The sequence below is a fragment of the Lissotriton vulgaris genome, chromosome 9, assembly GCF_964263255.1.
Source record: "Lissotriton vulgaris chromosome 9, aLisVul1.2, whole genome shotgun sequence".
In the NCBI taxonomy this organism is placed as follows: Eukaryota; Metazoa; Chordata; class Amphibia; order Caudata; family Salamandridae; genus Lissotriton; species Lissotriton vulgaris.
The window spans coordinates 922,536,835-922,559,075 of record NC_141697.1 but is presented as its reverse complement, the minus strand read 5'-3'; the positions used below and the strand labels follow the sequence as shown (position 1 = coordinate 922,559,075).

The following is a 22,241-nucleotide window of genomic DNA, read 5'->3' as shown; positions in this document are numbered from 1 at the left end:
CCCTCAACAACTAACTTCCATCCTCCCTGATCCCTCCACTCAATACCCTGACCCCTCACCCCTATACTCCATGTTGATTAACTGCCGATTTGCATCTTGCCATGCGACTGATATTGCGGATATTGCGGAAACCATTCTCAATGAAAACATAGATATTGCTTTCCTTACGGAAACCTGGCTCAACCCCCACTCGACTCCTATCCTCGACTTGCTCATTCCTCCTGGATATTCTATCATTAGGAAAGACAGAATAAAGCAAATAGGAGGTGGCCTTGCCCTAATTTTTAAAAAGGAACTCAATCTCACACTTGTTCATCTCCAGGACCCTTCTACCTTTGAATACCTTTGCGTTGATCTTACCGCTCCTGACTCCCCCACCATTCGTTTTCATACTATCTACCACCCCCCCGGCAATCCCATCCCCTTTACCGAAGAGCTATCAGATCTCATCACTCAACCTTTGCTCACTCACACCAAGAATCTCTTTCTTGGCGACTATAACATCGACTGGAATAATAACGACGACCCGTCTGTCATCCTCCTTAAAGATATCATGGACATTACTGACCTGACACAACTCTGCCAAGCCCTGACTCACTCTAAAGGCTCCACCCTTGATGCTATTATGACTAGCAAGGATCTGGCCTCTCTCTCAACGATTCTTCCAGTCGACTGGTCGGATCATCACCTTATCCTCTTCAATTTGAACTGCTCTATTACTATCCCCACCCCTATCGGCACTTTACCCTTGAAACATACCCGTAATCTTCACCTTATCCCCCTGACTGTTGGAATCTTCTATCAAAACCCGCCTACTCCCTCCCCCTCTCACAGCACCACTGACCTAACTGATCACTACAATAACTCTATCCTTCAAGTGCTTGACCAAATTGCCCCAATCAAACTTAAACATAAAAAAAAAATATCTCCTAAATCCTGGTTTAACTCCGACCTTAATAATGAAAGATGGGCCCTCAGACAGCTCATGGAGGAATCATCCCTCCCCTGATAACCTGATACTCATTAGAACTGCCAGAGCCAAATAAAAGAAGCACATCTTCACTGAAAAAGCCTCCTTCCTCCGTTCACAACTTGACCAGGCAAAAACCGTCCCAGAGAACTCTTTAGCATTGTTAAAAAACAGAGTTCCTCTGGTCCCCCTAAAATACTAGCCACTGTTCAAAGATGTGAAGAAATCGCCAGCTGCTTTTCGAATAAAGTCAACTCGATTGAACTATCCTTCTCTTCTCCTCTCCCATACCAATCTACCCTTAGCCAACACCTCCTCCCTAACAGTCCTACTTCACCTTGCTCCTCTGCCCCTTCATGCCATGACCCCTCTCTACCCCTCCCTACTCTACCCCATCCTGACTCTATCTTTAAAGACACCCCTACCAAAAACAATGCCTCCTGGAACAAATTTTGTCCAGTATCTGAATCGACTGTCCTCAACATTATCTCAAAACTCAAACCCTCATCACACACCAATGATCCTCTTCCTGCCCAGTTGGTTCAGAAACTCAAACACATCATCGCACCCATCTGGATCAATATCATCAATTCCTCCCTGCCCCAGCATCCCTTCAACTAGGTCAAATCTCCCCCATCCTCAAAAACCCCACCGCTGACCCTAATACCTTGAACAATCTACGCCCTATCTCTAATCTTCCCTTCCTCTCCAAAGCCCTTGAAAAATGTGTACTTTCCCAGTTAGACAAACATATCACTTCATTCAATCTCCTCAACGTTTTCTAATCTTGTTTTAGAAAAGGATGCAGCACGGAAACCGCCATGCTCAGTATCACAGATGATATCCATCGCTCTCTTGACAAAGGCAAATCCTCGCTCCTTATCCTCCTTGACCTCTCTGCTGCGTTTGATACTGTCCACCATCCTACCCTTCTTAATACTCTCAAAGACCGTTTTGGGCTTGAGGGCATTGTTCACCAATGGTTCACCTCTTATCTCCAAAACAGATCCCAACAAATTAAACTCAGTCGCTGTCTCTTCAAACCACAACCAGTCTCACTTGGGGTGCCACAAGGCTCTATCCTTTCCCCTACCCTTTTTAATCTATTCATGGACCACTCACCCTTATTCGCAAACAAGCTAATATCAGTTACCACCTCTATGCTGACAACACTCAACTATATTACAAGATCAAATCCCACCATGACATTCTTCTCCTCAATGATACCTTGAACAAAGTCCAAGCCTGGTTCCATCTTAATCATCACAAACTGAATCCCCAAAAAACTGAAATCATCCTTTTCACTCCCAAAAATAGTTCCCTGCCTATTCAACTCTGGATCAATGATATAAAAGCACTCAACTGCACCCTCTCCACCTCTAACTCTGTCAAATCCTTGGGCATCAGCATTGATAAGAATCTTTCTCTCATCCCTCACATTAAAAATGCTGCAAAAGGTGCTCTATTCTCCCTTTTCCACCTTAAAAAAATCAAACCTTTCATTCCAGCAGATGACTTCAAAATTGTTGTCCAGTCTCTTGTACTTTCCAGAATTGACTATGGCAATGCCACCCTTGTAGGAACCCCAAAAGTCCACCTTGCCCCAATTAAATCTGTCCTCAATCTGGCCGCCAGACTTATCTCTGATTGTAAACAATTTGATCACATTTCTCCTATCCTCAAAAACCTTAACTGGCTCCCAATCGAAGGTAGATCCACCTTCAAGATGGCATGTATTACTCACAAAGCCCTTCACCAAAACACCCCCTCTTACCTCTCGGACAAACTACAAAAAGCTGGTTGCTCCAGGTCCTTGAGAAGCACCAACGCCCTTGTCCTCATCCCCCCGAGATTCAAATGTAAAAAGACACAATCACGTGCTTTCTCTGGTAATGCCCCTACGATCTGGAACTCTCTCCCCAAAGATCTTCGTTGCAACCCATCCTTCCCTCTCTTCAAAAAAAGACTCAAGGTGCTTCTTCTCAACAAGTATTGGGGTACCTAACATCTCTTTAACCCCTTCGACGCTCATGACGGAACGGTTCTGTCATGAGCGTCGGTTGAGCTGTGCTCATGACGGAACCGTTCCGTCATGAGCCCGTTGGCTCATTAGAACCTTCAGCACGGCACGAAAATTTGCGCCGCGCTGAAGGGGTTAATGATGTAGTCCTCTGTTTTATTCTCCTCAACCCACCCCTTCTCTCTCACTTTCCTTTTCTCCCCCCTCTCCCTCTACCCCTCTCTCTCCTATCTTTCATCCATCCCCTTCTCCCTCATTCATACCTAATTACTCTCTTTCCTCAATTCCCTCGTCTAACTGAAAGACAGTTTCCCATGCGAGTTGTTATTCACTTTGTAATTTTGTTTAATTTTTTTGCTTCATGATGTTTATCTGTCTTTAAAACGCTCTGATACTCCTAGGTCCAGTAGTGCTATATACAACCTTTAAAATAACAATAAAAGAAAATAAATAAACTTTCATTCCACTGATTTCTACCTAAATCCAGATCATGTTTCCCCTCAGGATTATTCATAGTGTTATGTAATATCCAGTATTCTTTGGGGTAGCTCAGTGAGCTATATATTCACTTCTCTCATGTCTGTGTCACCTGCAGTTCATAGATTTAAATCCATGGTAAGGCTGTCTGAGCTTTTCATTCTCATGAGCACAATAAATTTAAAACCATTATGTTAGATAACAGTGAAATTTGTTTTTGCAATGCTACAAATTGCAAAGATGATGGTATCAAGTGCAGGGGCAATTTTGTAAAAAAATTAGTGCTGGGGCTTTCTTCAGGAGGCAGCTTCCATCGGCCCATTTCTCTTGTTTGCGCCACCTAAAACAGAAGCCATGAAACCCTACAAGTGGAGAGAGAATGTTGTGTAATGGCCACAGCTGCCAAGCTCGGAGCTGGAAACCAGGTTCGAGTCTTAGCGTTGGCTCAATATCTTATGACTCACTTAATCTCCCTGTACCTACCAAAAATGAATGTCTCCTTTACTGGTGCTGAGGCGCCAGTGATAATGATTAAGTGCCGGAAACCACTGGGTCAAATTAAGCACTGATTCAATGCTATCCAAGTCCTGATAACTACTCTCTTCCCTTCATGTAGAATAATTATTTTCCCATGTATTTTTCCCTCCTGTTTTCTTCTTTCGGGTCCTTCTTTTGCTTGCCACACACAACCTTTTCAAGTTTAACAATTAGGTGCATCAGCAGATCGTCTTTCCAATAAGATATCTGACAAGAAGACAACCAAAATGGCCAGGGAATTACCATTGCCAGTTTAACAAGCAAAACAATCCTGAAGGCACAGAGGATGAACCATATCCCTTCCATCTTGTTCACAGGAGGCACATGTTACTCCTTCCAGCCTTTGTGCACAGGCTTCAGAGCTCCAGGGAGAGGTGCTGAAGCTGAAGTAGAAATTCCCAAGCCTGATCCCAATAAAATCCAGTTCATCCACTGGCAAAAACTATACCCTTAATCTCACTAATGTATATACTCATGCGTATATCTGACAAGCAGAGGAAATTAACCCACCTGCCCCAGATATTCCAAATTACCACTTTGGTGATACCCCTGCTTCACTCTGCACAATGCAGGGCCATATCTACCATCAGCTATGTACACAACTGTTAATCATGTTTTAAAAAAAAAAAACAGAGTTCTGAGACAGATTGGAATCTTGTTGCCATGATGTGTCTCTCTGGGGCCATGGAAACCTCTGGAGTCTTAGCACTGCAGAATCTTCAGGGAACTCTGATGCAGCCATTGTTGCGTCATGGTTTACTGTTCCAGAATGTGGCTTCTGTTGTCATTTCTTACCTTGGAGACCGGATGGTAGTTGCTGAGAAGGTGTATCTTTCTTCTTATATTTGGTGTTTCACTGTCATTGACATTTACCTATTGTTGGAGACTTCTTTTCATCACCCCAATCCACCACAGTAGTGGATAGGGGACTGTGAAGGTCACCTCTGCTTCCCAGCAGCTGATACTGTCCTCCAACAAATGGAGGAAAATAAGGTAAGTGAACTTTCAAAACATAAACAGAACATTTAGGAGAGTTTTTTTTCTTATGACTGCAACCTCTGTTTCTAAGGTACTTTAAAACTACATTTCAACACAAAATAAAGGAATAGCAGCATTTCAAAATACTTTACACTTGGCCCAAAGATGTAAACCTACAAGTCATTGTTTCCCTGTGTTGTCATTATGCCAAGATGAAAATCTATGTATTACCACAATGTATTTAAAAAATACTGGAAGCAAAACGTGCAACGTTACATGAAAGGGGGGTTGGAACAGTCCTGTCTCCAAATGTAATGGCTCACTGTAGGATTTAGTTGATCATGAAAGAATAGTATTATTGGGCTTAAATATGATGTATAAGGTCAAGTAGCACTGTATATTTGACTAAATGTCTTTTACGTTTTTGACGCAGAATAGTTGTCCTTTAACCCTTTCCATGCTCATGACGAGCTCAGCTCGTCATGATGCACGGTTGAGCTGTGCTGGTGACGAGCTGAGCTCGTCATGAATCAATAGAAATAATGAAAAGGTAGCATAGGAGGGGAAAACACCTAGCAGCCAAGGTGTTAATGGTCTCCAGTTTGTGGTAGTTTCAATATGCAATGAACATTAAGCAAGTACACTCTAACATTTAACATTTACCACCCTGTGCCCATGGGCAAAAAGTTTACCCTTTGATATATGCATCAGCATCTGGAGGTACTGTATCTTGTTTTTACTTAGTGTAACTGGCTAAAGTCACCGTTACTGTGACAGAGTGTATCAAATTAAAGATTTTACCAATCATGTTGCAGCTTGGTACAGGAGGGGTTGACTTTTGGCCATTCATCTTTTCAAACTTTTAGTTATGTTAACATTTGTCTAGAGCTCTAAAATTGTTGAACAATTTCGAAAGATAGATTTTTCAAATCTAACTGGTTAAACAAATGAATATGTCACTTCTGCATAGACCTGGGTTTTGATTACAGAACAGATAGACGGTTGACGTCAGGGCTCGGTACACTATCAAGAAATTTGCCCGGCACAGACTGAGACAGTGTACCCTATCATCATAAATGTGCTGCTCCCCGGGCAGCTGCAAACTTGCACCGGCCCTGGAATAGCTCATTAACCCCTTCGAGGCTATTGACGAGCTGGGCTCGTCATCGCGCTTACCTGTCGTGCGCGGATGACAAGGCCAGCTCGTCATGTAACGCGGTAATTTCAAATCTGCCGCGCACAGCGGGAAAAGCCGCCGCAGCGATGCGGTTAAATGAGGGATGGAGCCACAGCTTATAAGCTGCTTTGTGTTTCACAGTGCAGGTGACTGCACGCGCCAGCAGAGAGATGTTTGGAGGGTCCATGGCACCCCATTGTCCCTTCCAGAGGGCTGCCCTCTGGGAGCGCACTGAGAATGTGCTACCTTTTTGTAGTGCACTCTCAGTGCATCTCATAAGGGCCTGTTTACCTTTGTGTCTGAATCTGTAGTAGGGTACAAGCGCAAAGGCAAATTGTTTCCCATATTTGCATGGGCCAAGACTACATGATAACTAGTGAATGTTCTCACAAGATAGTGCTAGGGCCACATGTGCTACTGGTGTAACAGATGCTGCCGCACAAGCATCTGCAACCTCCTCCTCTAATACTGACAAAGGGGATGCATACTCCCAATGCCCCCTTGGGCCCTATACAGAATACGGCTTGAGATGGTAAAGCCAATTTAAGGCATGTGCAAAGTTGACAATTGCCCAGGACCCTCAGCTCCAAAGGGTGCCCTGGTGAGGTGATCCAGTTAGTCAGAAACCCTTCTGTAAATATTGTGAATAAAAAACAGGTTAATTTTTAATTTGACAGCTCAGCATGTCCGTTTTCTGACGTTTAGTATGCAAGCCCGGTTTTCCCAACCATAATCAATGAGCTCTCAGGCAGTTGGTGGCAACTAAATATCTCATGTGCCTGTTTTTAGTTCACCTCACCATACATCTCTCTTTACATCTCAGTGTAGCTTCCCCCATTGATAGCAGTAGTCATACCTCACCTACGTTTTCCATTCCTCTTACTCAGTACTCTTCTCTCTACTCCATACCCCTAATTCTAACATACGACCTCCCCTCTCACTACTTACTACACTGTGTACCTATCTTTATTTACTTCTCTTCTATTCTACCCCTCTGTCTGCCTCAATGCTGCCTCTACCTACAAACATCTCTTTACACTTCACTATAGTATTTCCATCTCATTCTTCTTTATCTCTCTTCCATGAGTTTAATCTTTCTCTAAAGTTCATCTTTCTTTATCTTACCTCTCTATCTCTCCACCTCCCAAGAGTTCATCTTTCCACCCTCTCAGCTCCCTCTCTACCTCACTAGTCTCTACCTCTCCTCCCTTCACCTCGCTTGTTTCACTCTCTTACATTTCACTTCTCCTCATATTTGCCTTTCTCTCTCTTAGTCTGTCTCCTTTCTGTCTTTCCCCCTGTCTAATATCTCATTTTACCTCACTTTTTGCTTCCTGTACCACCTATCCAAATTCTTCTATACCTTTCTACATTCATTTGCTCTGCCTCAACTCTCATACTTCTTACTAATTTTTCACTATCTCTTTTTTTCTACCTCTCTCCTCTTCCATTATATGCAGTCTGTCTCATCCGCATCTCTATCTGCATTTCCTTGTCTATTTCATTTCACATTCCATACCATGCCTTTCTATCTCTACCGCTCCTGCTATATCTCACTACTTCACCTTTCGCTCTCTCCCCCTCTATGTCTCTCTGTTGTAACCTCTTCTCTTTTTCTCTTCCACACCATGTCTCTCAACTGCATTTCTTTTCTCTTTACACACCATCCCTCTTTCTCCTCTTTAACCCACCCTCTCTAGCTTCTCTTACCACTTCGCCTGTCTGCCTCGACCTTTCCCTCACTTCTAATTATTTCAAGCTCTTTCTACCTTACCCTTTTCTCTTCCTCCACACTCAGGGCCCAAGTCACAGAACTAACTTTAGACAAAATCCTGAAATTACTAACATTTTGGTATTCACAGAAGGCACTTACTCATTTTGGTATTCACAGAAGGCACTTACTCATTTTGGTATTCACATAAGTAAGGAGTCTTAACTTTAGGACTCCTAAATGCCTTCTGTAAATACCGAAAGTCTTAAAGTTATGATTTTTCTCAGTTTAGGAGTAGTAAAGTTAGGACTCCTACCCAGTCAACCCTCCTTGCCATCAAAATGTGTTCAGATAAAGAGTGGTCATTGCCTCCAAATTTATTAGCCAGTCAAATACTTTTAAAATCAACTAGACTGTGTTCTCAGTCTGGGACTGTTTCAGCCTAGGAACGTTCGCTAAAATTAAGAAACAAGGGCATACTTCTGGTGGGAGATTCAAAACTCAAACTTCCTTGCTAAAGCTACTCTTGCAAGTCTCCCTGGGTTCCATACCCATCCTACAAGCAAGCTCTCAGACCCCCTATTGCCTAATTGTCCAGGAAGCGTCGCTGGAGCAGTTTGCTTGGGAAGAGAGAATGGCACCTATAGGCACTTGTACCAGAGAAGATGAGGATCATCTCATTTGTATCTGAGCTGACATAACCCCCGTGCCTCAAACCACATCCAATAGAGACCGTGGTTTTATTGGGATTAGGACCATCGGCCATACTAGCCATAGTGCTTGAATCCTAAGGTGGGTGCGAGGACAGCAAAAGCACCTTAGCGGCAGAGTGAGTTTAGCTAGGCTCAATATTTGGGTCGCACGTTCTCTTTTTGGCATCAGGGCGATCTTGTACTGGCTTTAGATATAATTTAAACAAACATTCTATCCTAGTGCATAATTCATCTATATTAGAGGTAGTCCACGATGGGATGACATTATGCTTCTTCAGTTTAGTCCCCTTGCAGTCTAATGTCCCCTTCTTGCACAGTGTCCTACCCTTCTTCTTTTTCACTAGAGGCTCCATAATAGGCAAATTCTCCACAAGGGGCCATTACACACTGTCCATACTTGATTGAGAGTCGACTGTTCCTTCATTTGGCCTCATGAGAATGTCTAGACTATTAGAACTATTAGAAACAACCAAGTTGTCCCTCACCTCCTCCAGGGAAATGGGTCTTTTGGTGAGTTACCTTTCCTTTGAAGGGACACTAGCTGCACGCACCAGGAAGGAACCAATTGTAGTTGTCATATCACCCTCTGTGGCACCAAATGCAATTTTCCTTTTCCCCTTAGTTCCAGTACAGGGGAAAAGGCAAACCTGGATGCTTACGAAAGGAGTCGCAAGCGACGGGACAGATGGGAGCCACGGGACAAACAGAAACGCGAACAGGTGCAACAAGACCTACTTTTGACCTAGTCTTCATCCAGGGACGCTCCTCACCACGGGAGTGTAGTAGGCACTTTATAGCATGTCTGCAGCAGTGGGGCCTCCCAAGTTTCCAGCCCCTCCTCCTCAGGGTTTGTGGTGGTTGTGAGGCTGTGAGTCCTCAGGCAGAGTCCAAAAAGCATACAGAAGGTGCAAAGAATATGATTCTGCAAAGTGCAGGTATGAAGACTTTGGGACAACAAAATCAAGCAATGTAGCGAGCCCTTTAATAAATGCAAAATGTATTGTTTTTCCTCATTGGTTTTATTGAGAACTGTAGATTTCTTTTTCTTTATCTGTAATATTATGAGCCCCATCAGTAAGTACTTTAGATAATTAACATTAGAGAGCAGATTAATTGATTTATGTAATCAGCTATTAGTGCAGATGGAAAAAAATTAATTTTGATCATGCGCAAACCAAGAGAAATGAATTTGCTCACACACAAAATGTGTTACCCGTGCACATTTTGTCAATCGACCTGGAAACTCCTTTGCACAAAAGGTTCAATGACCAAGGCTGTTGAAGGTGCACTTCTCTTCACTTAGACTAGTCATGATTTGACACAGATCAAATGTAGCTTCATGCACGTTGCTGTTATGAAATTGTTCTCTGGTGCCCGTGCATGCCCTATTTATCTTATTACTGTAATCTTGAACCTTACAGAATTGTAAACAAGGTATATAAAGCTATTTTCCAATTACAAACCCTTGGTTTGAAAAGCTTAGCCAATATGGTTCCTTTAAGGAACATCACCTTCTTTATAAAACCAAAAATCCCACTTAGGAATGCAAACACAGGGATTGTGTTGCAGGCCACAGTCCTTGTTATTGTAACCAGTCTCAGCTGGCCTTAATTAGCTACACGGCTACTTAACTTTTATTAAGATTGTCACTCTGTGATACCCTGCAAACGGATAGTTTGCAATGCCACCTCATGGGACAACGGTATAACAAAGGTATCATCCAGAAACAGGTCTCAAAAAGTTGGGCGCGCGCAATTTGTTGCAACTATGTCCTGTCTTTTAGTGCACCTACCTTACTTTCTATCATTGTATGTCAGTGCTGCTCCCATTGATAAGATGGACAAGGCCTATACCTAGGTGTGTCATGTGAATCAGAATTTCTGAATCCATGGCAATTTCTCACTTCTAAGGGTCCACCTGGTAATCACTGTTAACCCCATCTCTTCATCCCACCAGATTTATCCGTACCCCTGGTATTGGTAATTTGGGGTGGGCAGACTTAACGGCAATAAATAAATAAAATTAAATAAAAGAGCACTCCTAATGAGGTGACAAATGATTAAGAAAAATTAACAATTAAGAACAACAGACCAAAAACTCTTGCAATTTTACAATACTGCATATATTTCCTTCCAGCTGTGTTGTAGTTATTCCATTCCATCATTTAAACATCCAGCACGTTACCTTAAGCATGACCTTAGATTTAATAAAAGCAAAAATGTGGTTTACTAAAAGTGATGGTATTAAGGTAAAGGTATTCAGAAGAAAATTTCCTTCAACAGTATGTTCTCTTGGAACAGAGAGTAAAGGATGACCGATAATAATAATTTAGGCCATTTGTATAATCTCTTGGGGAATTAATTAGTGCTCCCTCAACAACTGGACTAAAAATGGTGTTCTTTAAAAGTTGATCAAAAAAATATATATTACAATAAGTTCTATATGTATGTCATAGAACAAGACATGAGTTGGTGAGGAACAGGTTGTACCCTGGGGCAGCGCAGTTCATAGAAGCTCCTTAAATTAACACATTAATATTATTGGTGTATAAATATCAAAAATACCATGGTACATTGTGGGATCACCATGCCAGCAAAAATGGCCTACCACCCAGCTTTCCCCTTGGTCTCCTGATAAAAATGATACCTCTCCCAAGTGTTTCCATGCTCGGGGGCTGAGATAGCCCCACAAGTCTTGAAACATTGATATTGAAACTAAGTTTCAGTTTGGTTTTCAATGTAATGATGATAGCACACCATGATCAACATTACATTGAAAATAAGAAACAGGCCTTGGGAGGTTGGGGAAGCTCTTCCCCACCTCCAAAGCCCCCCCCTGACACCAGAATAGAAAATCCGTCTGCAGTTTGAAGCAGAGGGATTTAGTGCCCCTGTGCACATGACGGAACGGTTCCGTCATGAGCACCGAAAGGGTTAACAGAGTGTGTCAAATTAAAGAGGTTTACCTATAATATTGCTGCTTGGTGCAGAAGTGGTTGATCTCTGGCCTATCACCTTTCCAAACTTCCAATGTTGTCACAATTTCTCTTGCGCTCTAAAATTGTTGAAAATTTTTGAAAAATTCAGGGCCTTATTTATGAGGCCTTGCGACAGTTTTGAGCTTCCGTTGCGTCACTTTTTGTGATGCATCAGTGTCAAAAAAATGCCTCCTGTTGCGCCCTATTTACAAACTGACGCATCTAAGCAGATGCATCACTTTGTAAACCCCTGTGCTACATTATACCTGCGTCAGGTATAATGTATGCAGGGTGGGCAGTCCCACGTATGTAAGCCTCATAGAAGTGAAGCAGTGAAATCTACCAGGTTTCACTGCGCCACTTCTAGGGTGCAAATGCGTCAATATCTTATCCCTACCTCACAGCAGGCGTAAGACTGATGCACGCCCTTGTGAAAGGACACATTGCTGGAGTGGCGCCACTTTTGTGACAAACTCCAGCAATGCGTCACTTTTACGCCATATAGATACGTCAGAAATACTGACGTATCTGTAACTCCCTGCGACATGATGCATCATACAGTAAATATGACGCATAAATCACGTCGCAGGGAGGGCGCTCTGAGAAGTGACGCATCGCTGCTTTCACGCAGTGATGCGTCACTTCTCATAGATGAGGCCCTCAATTTTTGAAGATTAAATGGTTTGGGGCAAGTATGTTGCATACATTAAGAGGAAAATCTACTCTTGCTACCGACTGAAGACTACCTGGTCCATTCAGGAAATATTCTCTGCAAGTCATGTTATACACAAACCAGTCTTCCACATGCAATATTCACGTAAAAATGTCACATTATTATAAACAAAAATTTCACACATAACACATAGCTTGAGATTCTAGAGTTATGTTAGGTTATGAATGCATAGTAAATTCAGATTTTTTGTTTTCCTAACTACAAACTAAGGGCCAGATGTAGGTAAATCCGATTTACCGACTCTTAAATACCGACTCATACCGATTCGGTATTTAAGAGTCGGTAAATTGGAAGGAGGCAGATGTAGGTAAAAAATTACCGAATCTGTAAGAGTCGGTATTTACCGATTCTGTAAATACCGAATCTGTATTTCCCATTGATTCCTATGGGCCTTGAAGTCCATAGGAATCAATGGGAAATACAGATTCGGTATTTACAGAATCGGTAAATACCGAATCCTGCAAGGGTGCAGGGGGTGTCACTTTGACACCCTCAAGCACCCCAATTCCGGACTTGTGTGCCATGTGGCACACAGCCATGCCCTAAGGGCATGGCTGTGTGTCACATTGCACAGGTGTGCATGCACATATATGCATGCACACCTGAATTCGGTATTTTACCACCCAATAGGATTGGGTGGTAAAATACCGATTTTTAAGGGCCTGTGGCACTCTTAGGAGTGCCACCTACATGTGGTTTTTCCGAATCGGTAAATATACCGATTCGGTATTTTACCGATTCTGTAAATTGACCGATTCGGTAACTTTACAGAATCGGTAAAATATAGGCCCCCTACATCTGGAAACCCTAATACCGGTCGGTAACGGCCGAATTCGGCCGTTACCGACCGGTATTAGGGCTCCTACATCTGGCCCTTAGTATTTATTTAATGGTTATAGTTTCTGTTTTGCAGTGATTTTTTCGCTTTTCTTTCCACTGACTCCTACTTAAATCCAGATCATGTTTTCCCTTTGGATTATTCATACTGTTATGTAATATCAAGTAATATTTTGAGGTAGCTCAGTGAGTTACATATTCACTGCTCTCATGTGTGTGTCACCTGCAGTTCATGGATTTAAATCCCTGGTAAGTTGTCTGAGCTTTTCATTCTCATGAGCACAATACATTTAAAGCCATTAGGTTGTATAACAGTGACATTTGTTTTTGTAGTGCTACAAATTGGCAAAGATGATGGCATTAAGTGCTGTGGTAAATTTGCAAAAAAAATAAGTGCTGGGGCTATCTTCAGGAAGCCGCTTCCGTCAGCCATATTCTCTTGTTAGCGCCATCAGAATCCATGATTTCCTACAAGGGGGCGAGAATGTGGTGTAATGGCCAGAGCTGCCAAGCTCAGAGCTTGGAATCTAAGTTTGAGTCTTAGCGTTGGCTCAATATCTTATGACTCACTTAATCTCCCTGTGCCTATCAAAAATGAATGTGTCCTTAACTGGTGCTTTAGCACCAGTGATAATGACTGAGTGCCAGTGCTGAGCACCGGAAACCACTGGCTCAAATTAAGCACTGATTCAATGCTGTCCAAGTCCTGAAAACTGCTGTCTTCCCATCATGTGGAATAATTATTTAACCATGTATTCTTCCCTCATGTTTTCTTCTTTGGGGTTCTTCTTTTGCTGCCCACACACAACCTTTTCCAGTTTAACAATTAGGTGTATCAGCAGATCCTCTTCCCAATAAGATATCTGACAAGAAGAACACAAAAAAGCCAAAAACTTACCATATTCCAGTTTAACAGGCACAACAATCCTGAAGGCACATAGTATGAAACATATCCCTTCCACCTTGTTTACAGGAGGCACATGTTACTCCTTCCAGTCTTTGTTCACAGGCTTCATAGCTCTAGGTAGAGGTACTGAAGCTGAAGTGGAAATTCCCACGTCTGTTCCCAATAAAATCCAGTTCATCCACTGGCTAAAACTATGGCCTTAATCTCAGTAATGTAAACCTGCAATATGTACTCACACTCCTAATGAGATTACTCATGCGTATATCTGACAACCAGAGAAATTTACCCCACAATTGCTCCAGATATTCCAAATTAACACTTTGGTGATACCCCTGCTTTACTCTGCACAGGGCAGGGCCATATCTACCATTAGCTATGCACACAACTGTTAATCATGTTTAAAATAAAATATAAAAACAGAGTTCTGAGGCAGATTGGAATCTTGTTGCCATGATGTGTATCTCTGGGGCCATGGAAACCTCTGGAGTCTTAGCACTGCAGAATCTTCAGGGGACTCTGATGCAGCCATTGTTGTGTCATGGTTTACTGTTCCGGAATGTGGCTTCTGTTGTCATTTCTTACCTTGGAGACCGGACGGTAGTTGCTGAGAAGGTGTATCTTTCTTCTTATATTCAGTGTTTTACTGTCATTGCCATTTATCTATTGTTGGAGACTTCTTTTCATCACCCCAAATCTGCCACAATAGTGGATAGGGGTCTGTGAAGGACACGTCTGCTTCCCAGCAGCTGATACTGTCCTCCATCAAATGGAGAACAATAAGGTAAGATAACTTCCAAAACGTTAAACAGAACATTCAAGAGTTATTTTGCTTCCTTGTGACTGCAAACTCTGTTTCTAAGGTAGTTTTAAACTACATTTAAAACACAAAATAAAGGAATAGCAACATTTCAAAATACTTTACACTTGGCCCAAAGATGTAAACCTGCAAGTTATTGTTTCCTTGTGTAGTCATTATGCCAAAATGAAAATGTATGTATTACCACAATGTATTTAAAACATACTGAAAGAAAAATGTGCAACGTTACGTGAAAGATGGTTTGGAACAGTCCTGTCTCCAAATGTAATGTCTCACTGTAGGATTTAGTTGATCATGAAGAATAGTAATATTGGGCTTAAAAGTGATGTATAAGGTCAAGTTTCCAATTTAGTCCTGTATATTTGACTTGATGTCTTGGAGGTTTTTGACACAGAATAGTTGCCCTTTATTGGTCTCCAGTTTGTGGTAGTTTGAATATGCAATGTGCATTAAGCAAATACGCTCCAACATTTAACATTTACCACCCTGTGCCCATGGGAAAAAAGTTGACCCTTTGATATATGCATCAGCATCTGGAGGGTGCTGTATCTTTTTATTACTTAGTTGAACTGGCTAAAGTTATCTTTACTGTGACACAGTGCATCAAATTAAAGACGTTTACCAATGATATTGTAGCTTGTTACAGGAGTGGCTGACTTTTGGCATTTCATCGTTCCAAACTTTTAGTTATGTCTACATTTCTCTAGTGCTCTAAAATTGTTGAACATTTTTGAAAGATACCTTTTAGAAAAGGGCAGCTAGAGACTTGCACCTACTCTGGAATAGCTCATTAAGCTAGGGATGGAGCCACTGCTTATAAGCTGCTTTGTGCTTCACAGTGCAGGTAACTGCCCTAGCCATCAGAGAGATGTTTGGGGGGGTCCATGGCATTCCATTGCCCTTCCAGAGGGCCCTTCTAGAGGGCTGCCCAGGACCCTCAGCTCCAAAGGGTGCCCTGGTGAGGTGATCCAGTTAGTCAGAAACTCTGTTGTAAATATTGTGCATAAAAAACAAGTTCCTTTTTAACTTGACAGCTCAGCATGTCCTTCTCCTGACATTTAGTATGCAAGCCGGCTTTCCCAACCATAATCCATGTGCTCTCAGGCAGTTGGTGGCAACTAAATATTTCATGTCCCTGTTTTTAGTTTACGTCACCATACCTCTCTCTTTACATCTCAGTGTACCTTCCCCCTTGATCGGAGTGTTCATACCTCACCCATTTCTTCCACTCCTCTTACTCAGTACACTTCTCTCTACCCCTTCTCTCTAATTCTAACCAGTCACAGCTGGCTTAATTAACTACACGGCTACTTAACTTGTATAAAGGTTGTCACTCTGTGATGCCCTGCAAATGGATAGTTTGCAATGCCACCTGTTGGGACAAAGGTATAACAGAGGTATAATCAAAAAATGAAACAGGTCTCAAAATGTTGGTGCACGCAATTTGTGGCAACTGCAACCTGTCTCTTAGTACATCTGGCCTTACTTCCTATCATTGTATGTCAGTGTTGCTTCCATTGATAAGATGGGTGAAGGGACAGGGCCTATACCCAGGTGTCTCATGAGAACCAGAATTACGGAATTCATGGGCATTTCTCACTTCTAAGGGTGGCCCTCAGGGTACACTTTGTAATCACTGTTAACTCAATCCCTCCATCCCTCCAGATTCATCTGTACCCATGGTATTGGTAATTTGGGGTTGGCAGACTTAACAGCAATACATAAATAAATACAATGAACTAAGAGGGCACTCCTAATGAGTTGGCAAATGATTAAGAGAAATTAACAATTAAGAACAACAGACCATAGAACTCTTGCAATTTTACAATACTGCATATATTTCCTTCCAGCTGTGTTGTAGATATATCATTCCACCATTTAAACACCCAGCGCGTTACCTTAAGCATGACCTTAGATTTCATTAAAAGCAAAAAGTTGGTTTACTAAAAGTGATGATATTAAGGGAAAGGTATTCAGGAGAACGTTTCCTGCAACAGTATGTTCTCTTGGAACAGATAGTAATTGAGGACTGATAATAATAATTTAGGGAGGGCATTTGCATTTGCTAAAGAGGAATACATTAAGGCTCCCTGTTATAATGTGAGCTTTCTCTCCTTTCCTTGCCTTCTCGTGCTTGCTAGCACGAGAGCTCTCTCACCTGATTCTGGAATTCAGTTCTCCAGTCGTGAGGATTCCTAGAACGTCAGATCGGACGTTGGCTTCCTCACGACTGGATGGCTCTGGCAGTGGGTGCTTTTATCCTAGAAATAAGCTTCAATAAATTAAGCTTCAACCTGCGCAAGTTTCCTGTGTTCATCATTTAACATATTGGCGACGATCGGGATTTTGCCGCACCCACGCCAATCAACTCACCTGAATTCGACTCTTCGTCTCCTCAGCTGAGCCTGCCTCCAGTCCATCTTCTTCAGCACCAGGTCGTATGCTTTCTGGACAATTTTCCTGTCCATTTCCTGGCTCCAAGTGTGGGAATTGACTAATTTCATCGCCTTTTTCCCTGGCGCTACGTCTGGCAGTTGCTTTCTCGCGCCCAGCCGCGCGCAACGTTCCGACTTCCTGCTCGTCCTGTGTTCATCATTTAACACTCCCTCAACAACTGGACTAAGAAGTGTACGTTTTGAAATTTGATTGAAAAAAGGAAACTATTACAATAAGTTCTATCTGTAAGTCATAGAAGACAGGAGTTGGCGAGGAATGGGTTGCACCCTGAGGCAATGCGGTTCATGGAAGCGCCTTAAATTAACACAATAATGTTATTGGTGTATTAATACCAAAAATACCATGGTACATTATATAAATCACAGTTTTATTCATGATGGTAAGTATGTTCCAGTGCATATGAAAACATCTGTCAATAATTACAAATGCGATTTAAGATGAAAAAAAGGACTTTACTGTTTAATGAGTGTGCTTTCAATGCCCTTGGCTGTTAGGCAAAGTTATGTGAAAATTGTGCTTCAGTGAAGAGCTCCATACCACAACAGCCCCCTCAATACCTTTAGCAGAGGCCTTGCTCACTCACTTTCTATAATTTAGGGAAAACATTGTATTACAACTTTCAAAGATCATTTCAGTACCCTAGTATAGGTGGGATTTAAAACAAACATTTGTGTTGAATTATTATAATTACCATGTTGTTATTATGGTTCTTCAGCAATGTCAATTACTGCGGTCATCAGGGTGAAGTTCAAGTGACATCACTTCCTGGAAAGATTCAGGTTCAGAGGTCACCTGATGTCAATTCCAATGATGTAATTATTGACAAAGGGTGTGTGGTGTCACTTCCTCAACTCAGGACATTTTGATGAAGCAATGTACATGCCGCTCTTAGGCCCACCACGAGCCGTCCTCATTACCAGGGTTGTAGCCCACATTGGTAATCACCAAAATCAATGTGAGTAGCAGCCCGATGATGAAGCATGCCACCCTTCAAGTGACTGAGGGCTTGTTCTTAGAACACACAGCAGGGATAGAAGAAGAGAGACACTGCATTTCTGCCTGAGTACCTTTTTGAGCTTGTGATGATGATGATGATGACACAATCAATATTGTAACTGAAGAAACCTTATCTGAGTAAGACAATCATTTAATTTGTCATCATCTGCCTTGATTGTGAAAATATTTCTATCAAGTTCCACAATGTAATAAGAAGTGTCTTAAAATCATCAGTGTATTACTATCTACTTCACAGGTCTCTCGGAGTATGGAGAGTTGCTCCAGCGGTACATTGATTTACAATGCGCTCAGCATTGGTGGAGCATTCAGATCATTCACCATGAACGCCAGAGCTAGAATGGTAAAGTGTGTTTGAATGTTTTTTTAAATATAATATCATTCAACAAATTGATTGTGGCTTTTGAAAATACAATAGCTTGAATCAAGACACATGAGGTATCTGGGATGCCTCATATTTATGTGAATTCATATCATTATGGAATAATTCTAGTGTGACATCTTCTATGTCTCTTAACATTAGGGTTCCGCTTTGACAGACAAATTAAGTAATTGTTAACTCATGGAATGATGAACTCAAATTGAAGGCCCAGACATAGAACAATGTAGCGAAGTAAAATTATACTGCATTGTGCTTTTGAGTAGTCATGGGCTGAAATATTTACCCCTAGCTTACTATAAAACATTCACATCTTTCAACATTAAGTAGAAAAATGCTATCATATTGTTCATAGCGCAAGCAAAAAGGGAAGGATTCTTTCATTTGTCTTTCTTGAGGGATTCATATTTATTCTTAGAAAAGTGTACTTTCTACAAAAAAAGATTCAGGGCCTCATTTACAATATTTTGATGTAGATCAGTTCCACAAGCCTTCCTGATGGTCCCCTACGTTAAACGAAAAGGGCAGCAATGAGCTGTTTCTATCAGACATAGGGCATTCCTGCCCCCTCCCGGTTGGCACACAAATAACTGCCATGTACCAATGCAGGCACCCTTGCGCCACAGTGCAAAGGTGTCTGCATTTTAGGAGTGATTTTTTTTTTGAAGGAAGGGAGACCTTCCTGCTGAAAAAACAATCAATGGAGGCAATTTTCTCTTTCTATGAGTGCTGGGAACTAGGAGAAATAATGTTATTTCCCCCTGTAGCGCCTCCATAATGCCACCTCTGGAGAGGAATAGGCTTTTGTCCATTGCCAGGTTTAAGAAATCTCGTACCTCTGGGAATGTGTCAAATGCCATGGGTGTTACATGGATGTACCCACACTACCGTCCATGGCACGCTCCCTATCGCAGGGTAAGGCAACACAGTGACTTGCGCTGCATTGCCCCAGTCCATTTCTACAAGGCCATCAAAAGCCATGCAGAGTGGCTTTACGTCACCTTGTAGATATGGCCCTTCAGTGTGCGCAGCCAGAACGTCACTAAAAGTGCTGTCCCGGCAGCGCAGGGGCCTTGTAAATGAGGCCTCCGTTTTTTTTGCATTGAAGGAATATGACTTACGACTGTGGAGGTGTGGCCAATGTGCAGAATCTTTTATAGTAGACGGAGCACAAAGGAGAGTTTAAGAGGGAGGTAAATGCAATTGATTAGGCAATTTTTTTAATGCAATGAAATAGAGAAATATTCACTTTTTGGGAATTTCTCTGCTGTGTTGTGTGACATTTGCAGGAAAATGTGCCAAACACCAGCCTCAGTTGGTAGTGGGAGTACCTGCCGGGCAGTGACATGGGGAGGGGGAGTGGCAGGGGTTTAGAAGATGGGATCTCGTGACATAGGAAATCTTTTCCACAGAAATAAAGACAAACTTAGACATTTTTCCCACATTGGGTGAGGGAAACAGGCATATGGTAGGAAAGTTGCAAAATCATACATCACTCTTGTGTATAAATCAATGTTTTGTGAAATAGGCTGTCAGAAATCTCCACGAAACAGAGGCATACTGTGCACATGTGGTTTAGCCTTTGACAGAAATCTAAAACTTCTTGTCTAACAAAATAGGTTTCTGAGGTGCTATAGTTGACTGCCATCATTGCATTGTCCACATTATAGCCAAACATGTAACACATCCATTCAATGCCACATGGCATAGGTAGAAAAGTACCCGTGACATAAGCCATTCTCTATTGTACTGTTGCAAAGTATGATACATGTTCCGGGCGTAACTTTCAGGCAGTACTATTTTTTGGCTCTTTTGCCAGGATTAGCGCCTGGCCAGTTACAGTACCTGATTCCCGCTATAGCGCCGGGACACCTCTGTTGATGTAGCTGTCGCGCTTTATAGGTGCTACTATTATTATTATTTTTACTATCAATAGTCACACAGAGTCATCTTTTTTAGATAGCTATAGACTACAACATTTGACTCATGCAATATCCAAATTGCATAATAGGTCTCCACTCCTGCATCATTAGGCCCATCATTATGAAGTTGGAATTGGTTCTTCCCAACACCGGAGAATATTTTTATACAGCAGTGGTCCCATTTTGATGTATGCATAACTGGCCCATAGTTAGAATGAGGAAGGGGGAGTCAAGGGCATAGAGGGGGTTTCCATTGCCCCCAGTTAACCCCTAAACATATATTCCTTGTCCATGTACTATTAACCTCATGTGGATGCATGTCATACACAACTGAATGATTCATAGTCTTAGATGTTCAACAAATATTTAGAAAAGTAATATCCATGACTATATAAAAACCTGTTGGAAAACTGGATAACATAAAGCACACCTCAATCCAGATTTACCAAGGGCTTGCATTACCCTTGTGTCACGTAAGGCAAAGCAAGGCAACGTAAGCTCTTAAGTTAGATTTACTATGGCAAGCAGCATCACCTAGATGGCTCTGCTTTGCATAGTGGGGCGATGAGTGGGGCAGTGGCAGTGTCCCTAACTGCTCGGCGCTACGTAGCTGGAAGCAGATTCCTGTCGATTTTAAAATTATTCTGTTGGCATTTTAGACTTCCATTTTAGGACACATACCTGCTTGAAGGGGGATTGGTGGGGGCTTTTTGGGCAGTCCTCCTTACCTGAAAGCCTGCGCTCGGTCTTCACTCCTTCCCGCCTCGGTCCAATGCGGTAGCTAGTACCGTTGCACGGAGGGCTGGGAAGGGAGAGCCAGGCACTTCCGCCTCGACTGGATAGCGGTCTAGTGGCGGGGAGCTTGCTCACATAAAGGGCGCAGGGCCCGTGGCCGCGTTGCGGTGAGTGGTGCAGTGGCAGTGTCTCTAACTGCACCGTGCTACATAGCCGGAAGCAGATTCCTGTTGATTTTAAAATTATTCTGTTGACATTTTACACTTCCATTTTAGGACACATACCTACTTGAAGGGGGAGTGGTGGGGGCTTCTTGGGCAGTCCTACTTACCTGAAAGCCTGGGCTCGGTCTTCACTCCTTCCCGCCTCGGTCCGATGCGGTAGCTAGTACCGCTGCCCCGAGGGCGGGGAAGGGAGAGCCAGGCACTTCCGCTGTGACTGGTTAGCAGTCTAGTGGCGGGGATCTTGCTCACATAAAGGGCGCAGGGCCCCTGGCCGCGTTGCGGTGAGTGGGGCAGTGGCAGTGGCCCTAACTGCTCGGTGCTACGTAGCTGGAAGCAGATTCCTGTTGATTTTAAAATTATTCTGTTGGCATTTTAGACTTCTATTTTAGTACACATACCTGCTCGAAGGGGTCATGGTGGGGGCTTTTTGGGCAGTCCTGCTTACCTGAAAGCCTGGGCTCGGTCTTCACTCCTTCCCGCCTCGGTCCGAGATGGTAACTAGTACCGCTGTGCCGAGGGCGGGGAAGGGAGAGCCAGGCACTTCCGCTGTGACCGGTTAGTGGTCTAGTGGTGGGGAGCTTGCTCATATAAAAGCTGCATGCCCCAGCGGCCACGCGCAGCGGGCGTGCCGCTGGCGCACCAAAGGTAAGCCCGTC

General features: G+C 42.7%; 1 protein-coding gene across 1 annotated transcript in view; it reads left to right on the top strand.

The window, feature by feature from the left end:
* LOC147692528 (uncharacterized) overlaps window positions 1-22,241 on the top strand; it is a 244,320-nt gene that overhangs the window by 17,735 nt on the left and 204,344 nt on the right. The window contains exon 2 of the mRNA XM_086936800.1: window positions 18,564-18,668. Coding sequence (XP_086792926.1) covers window positions 18,576-18,668 — 93 coding nt within the window. The 5' untranslated portion in view covers window positions 18,564-18,575. The remainder of the gene's footprint in view (window positions 1-18,563; window positions 18,669-22,241) is intronic.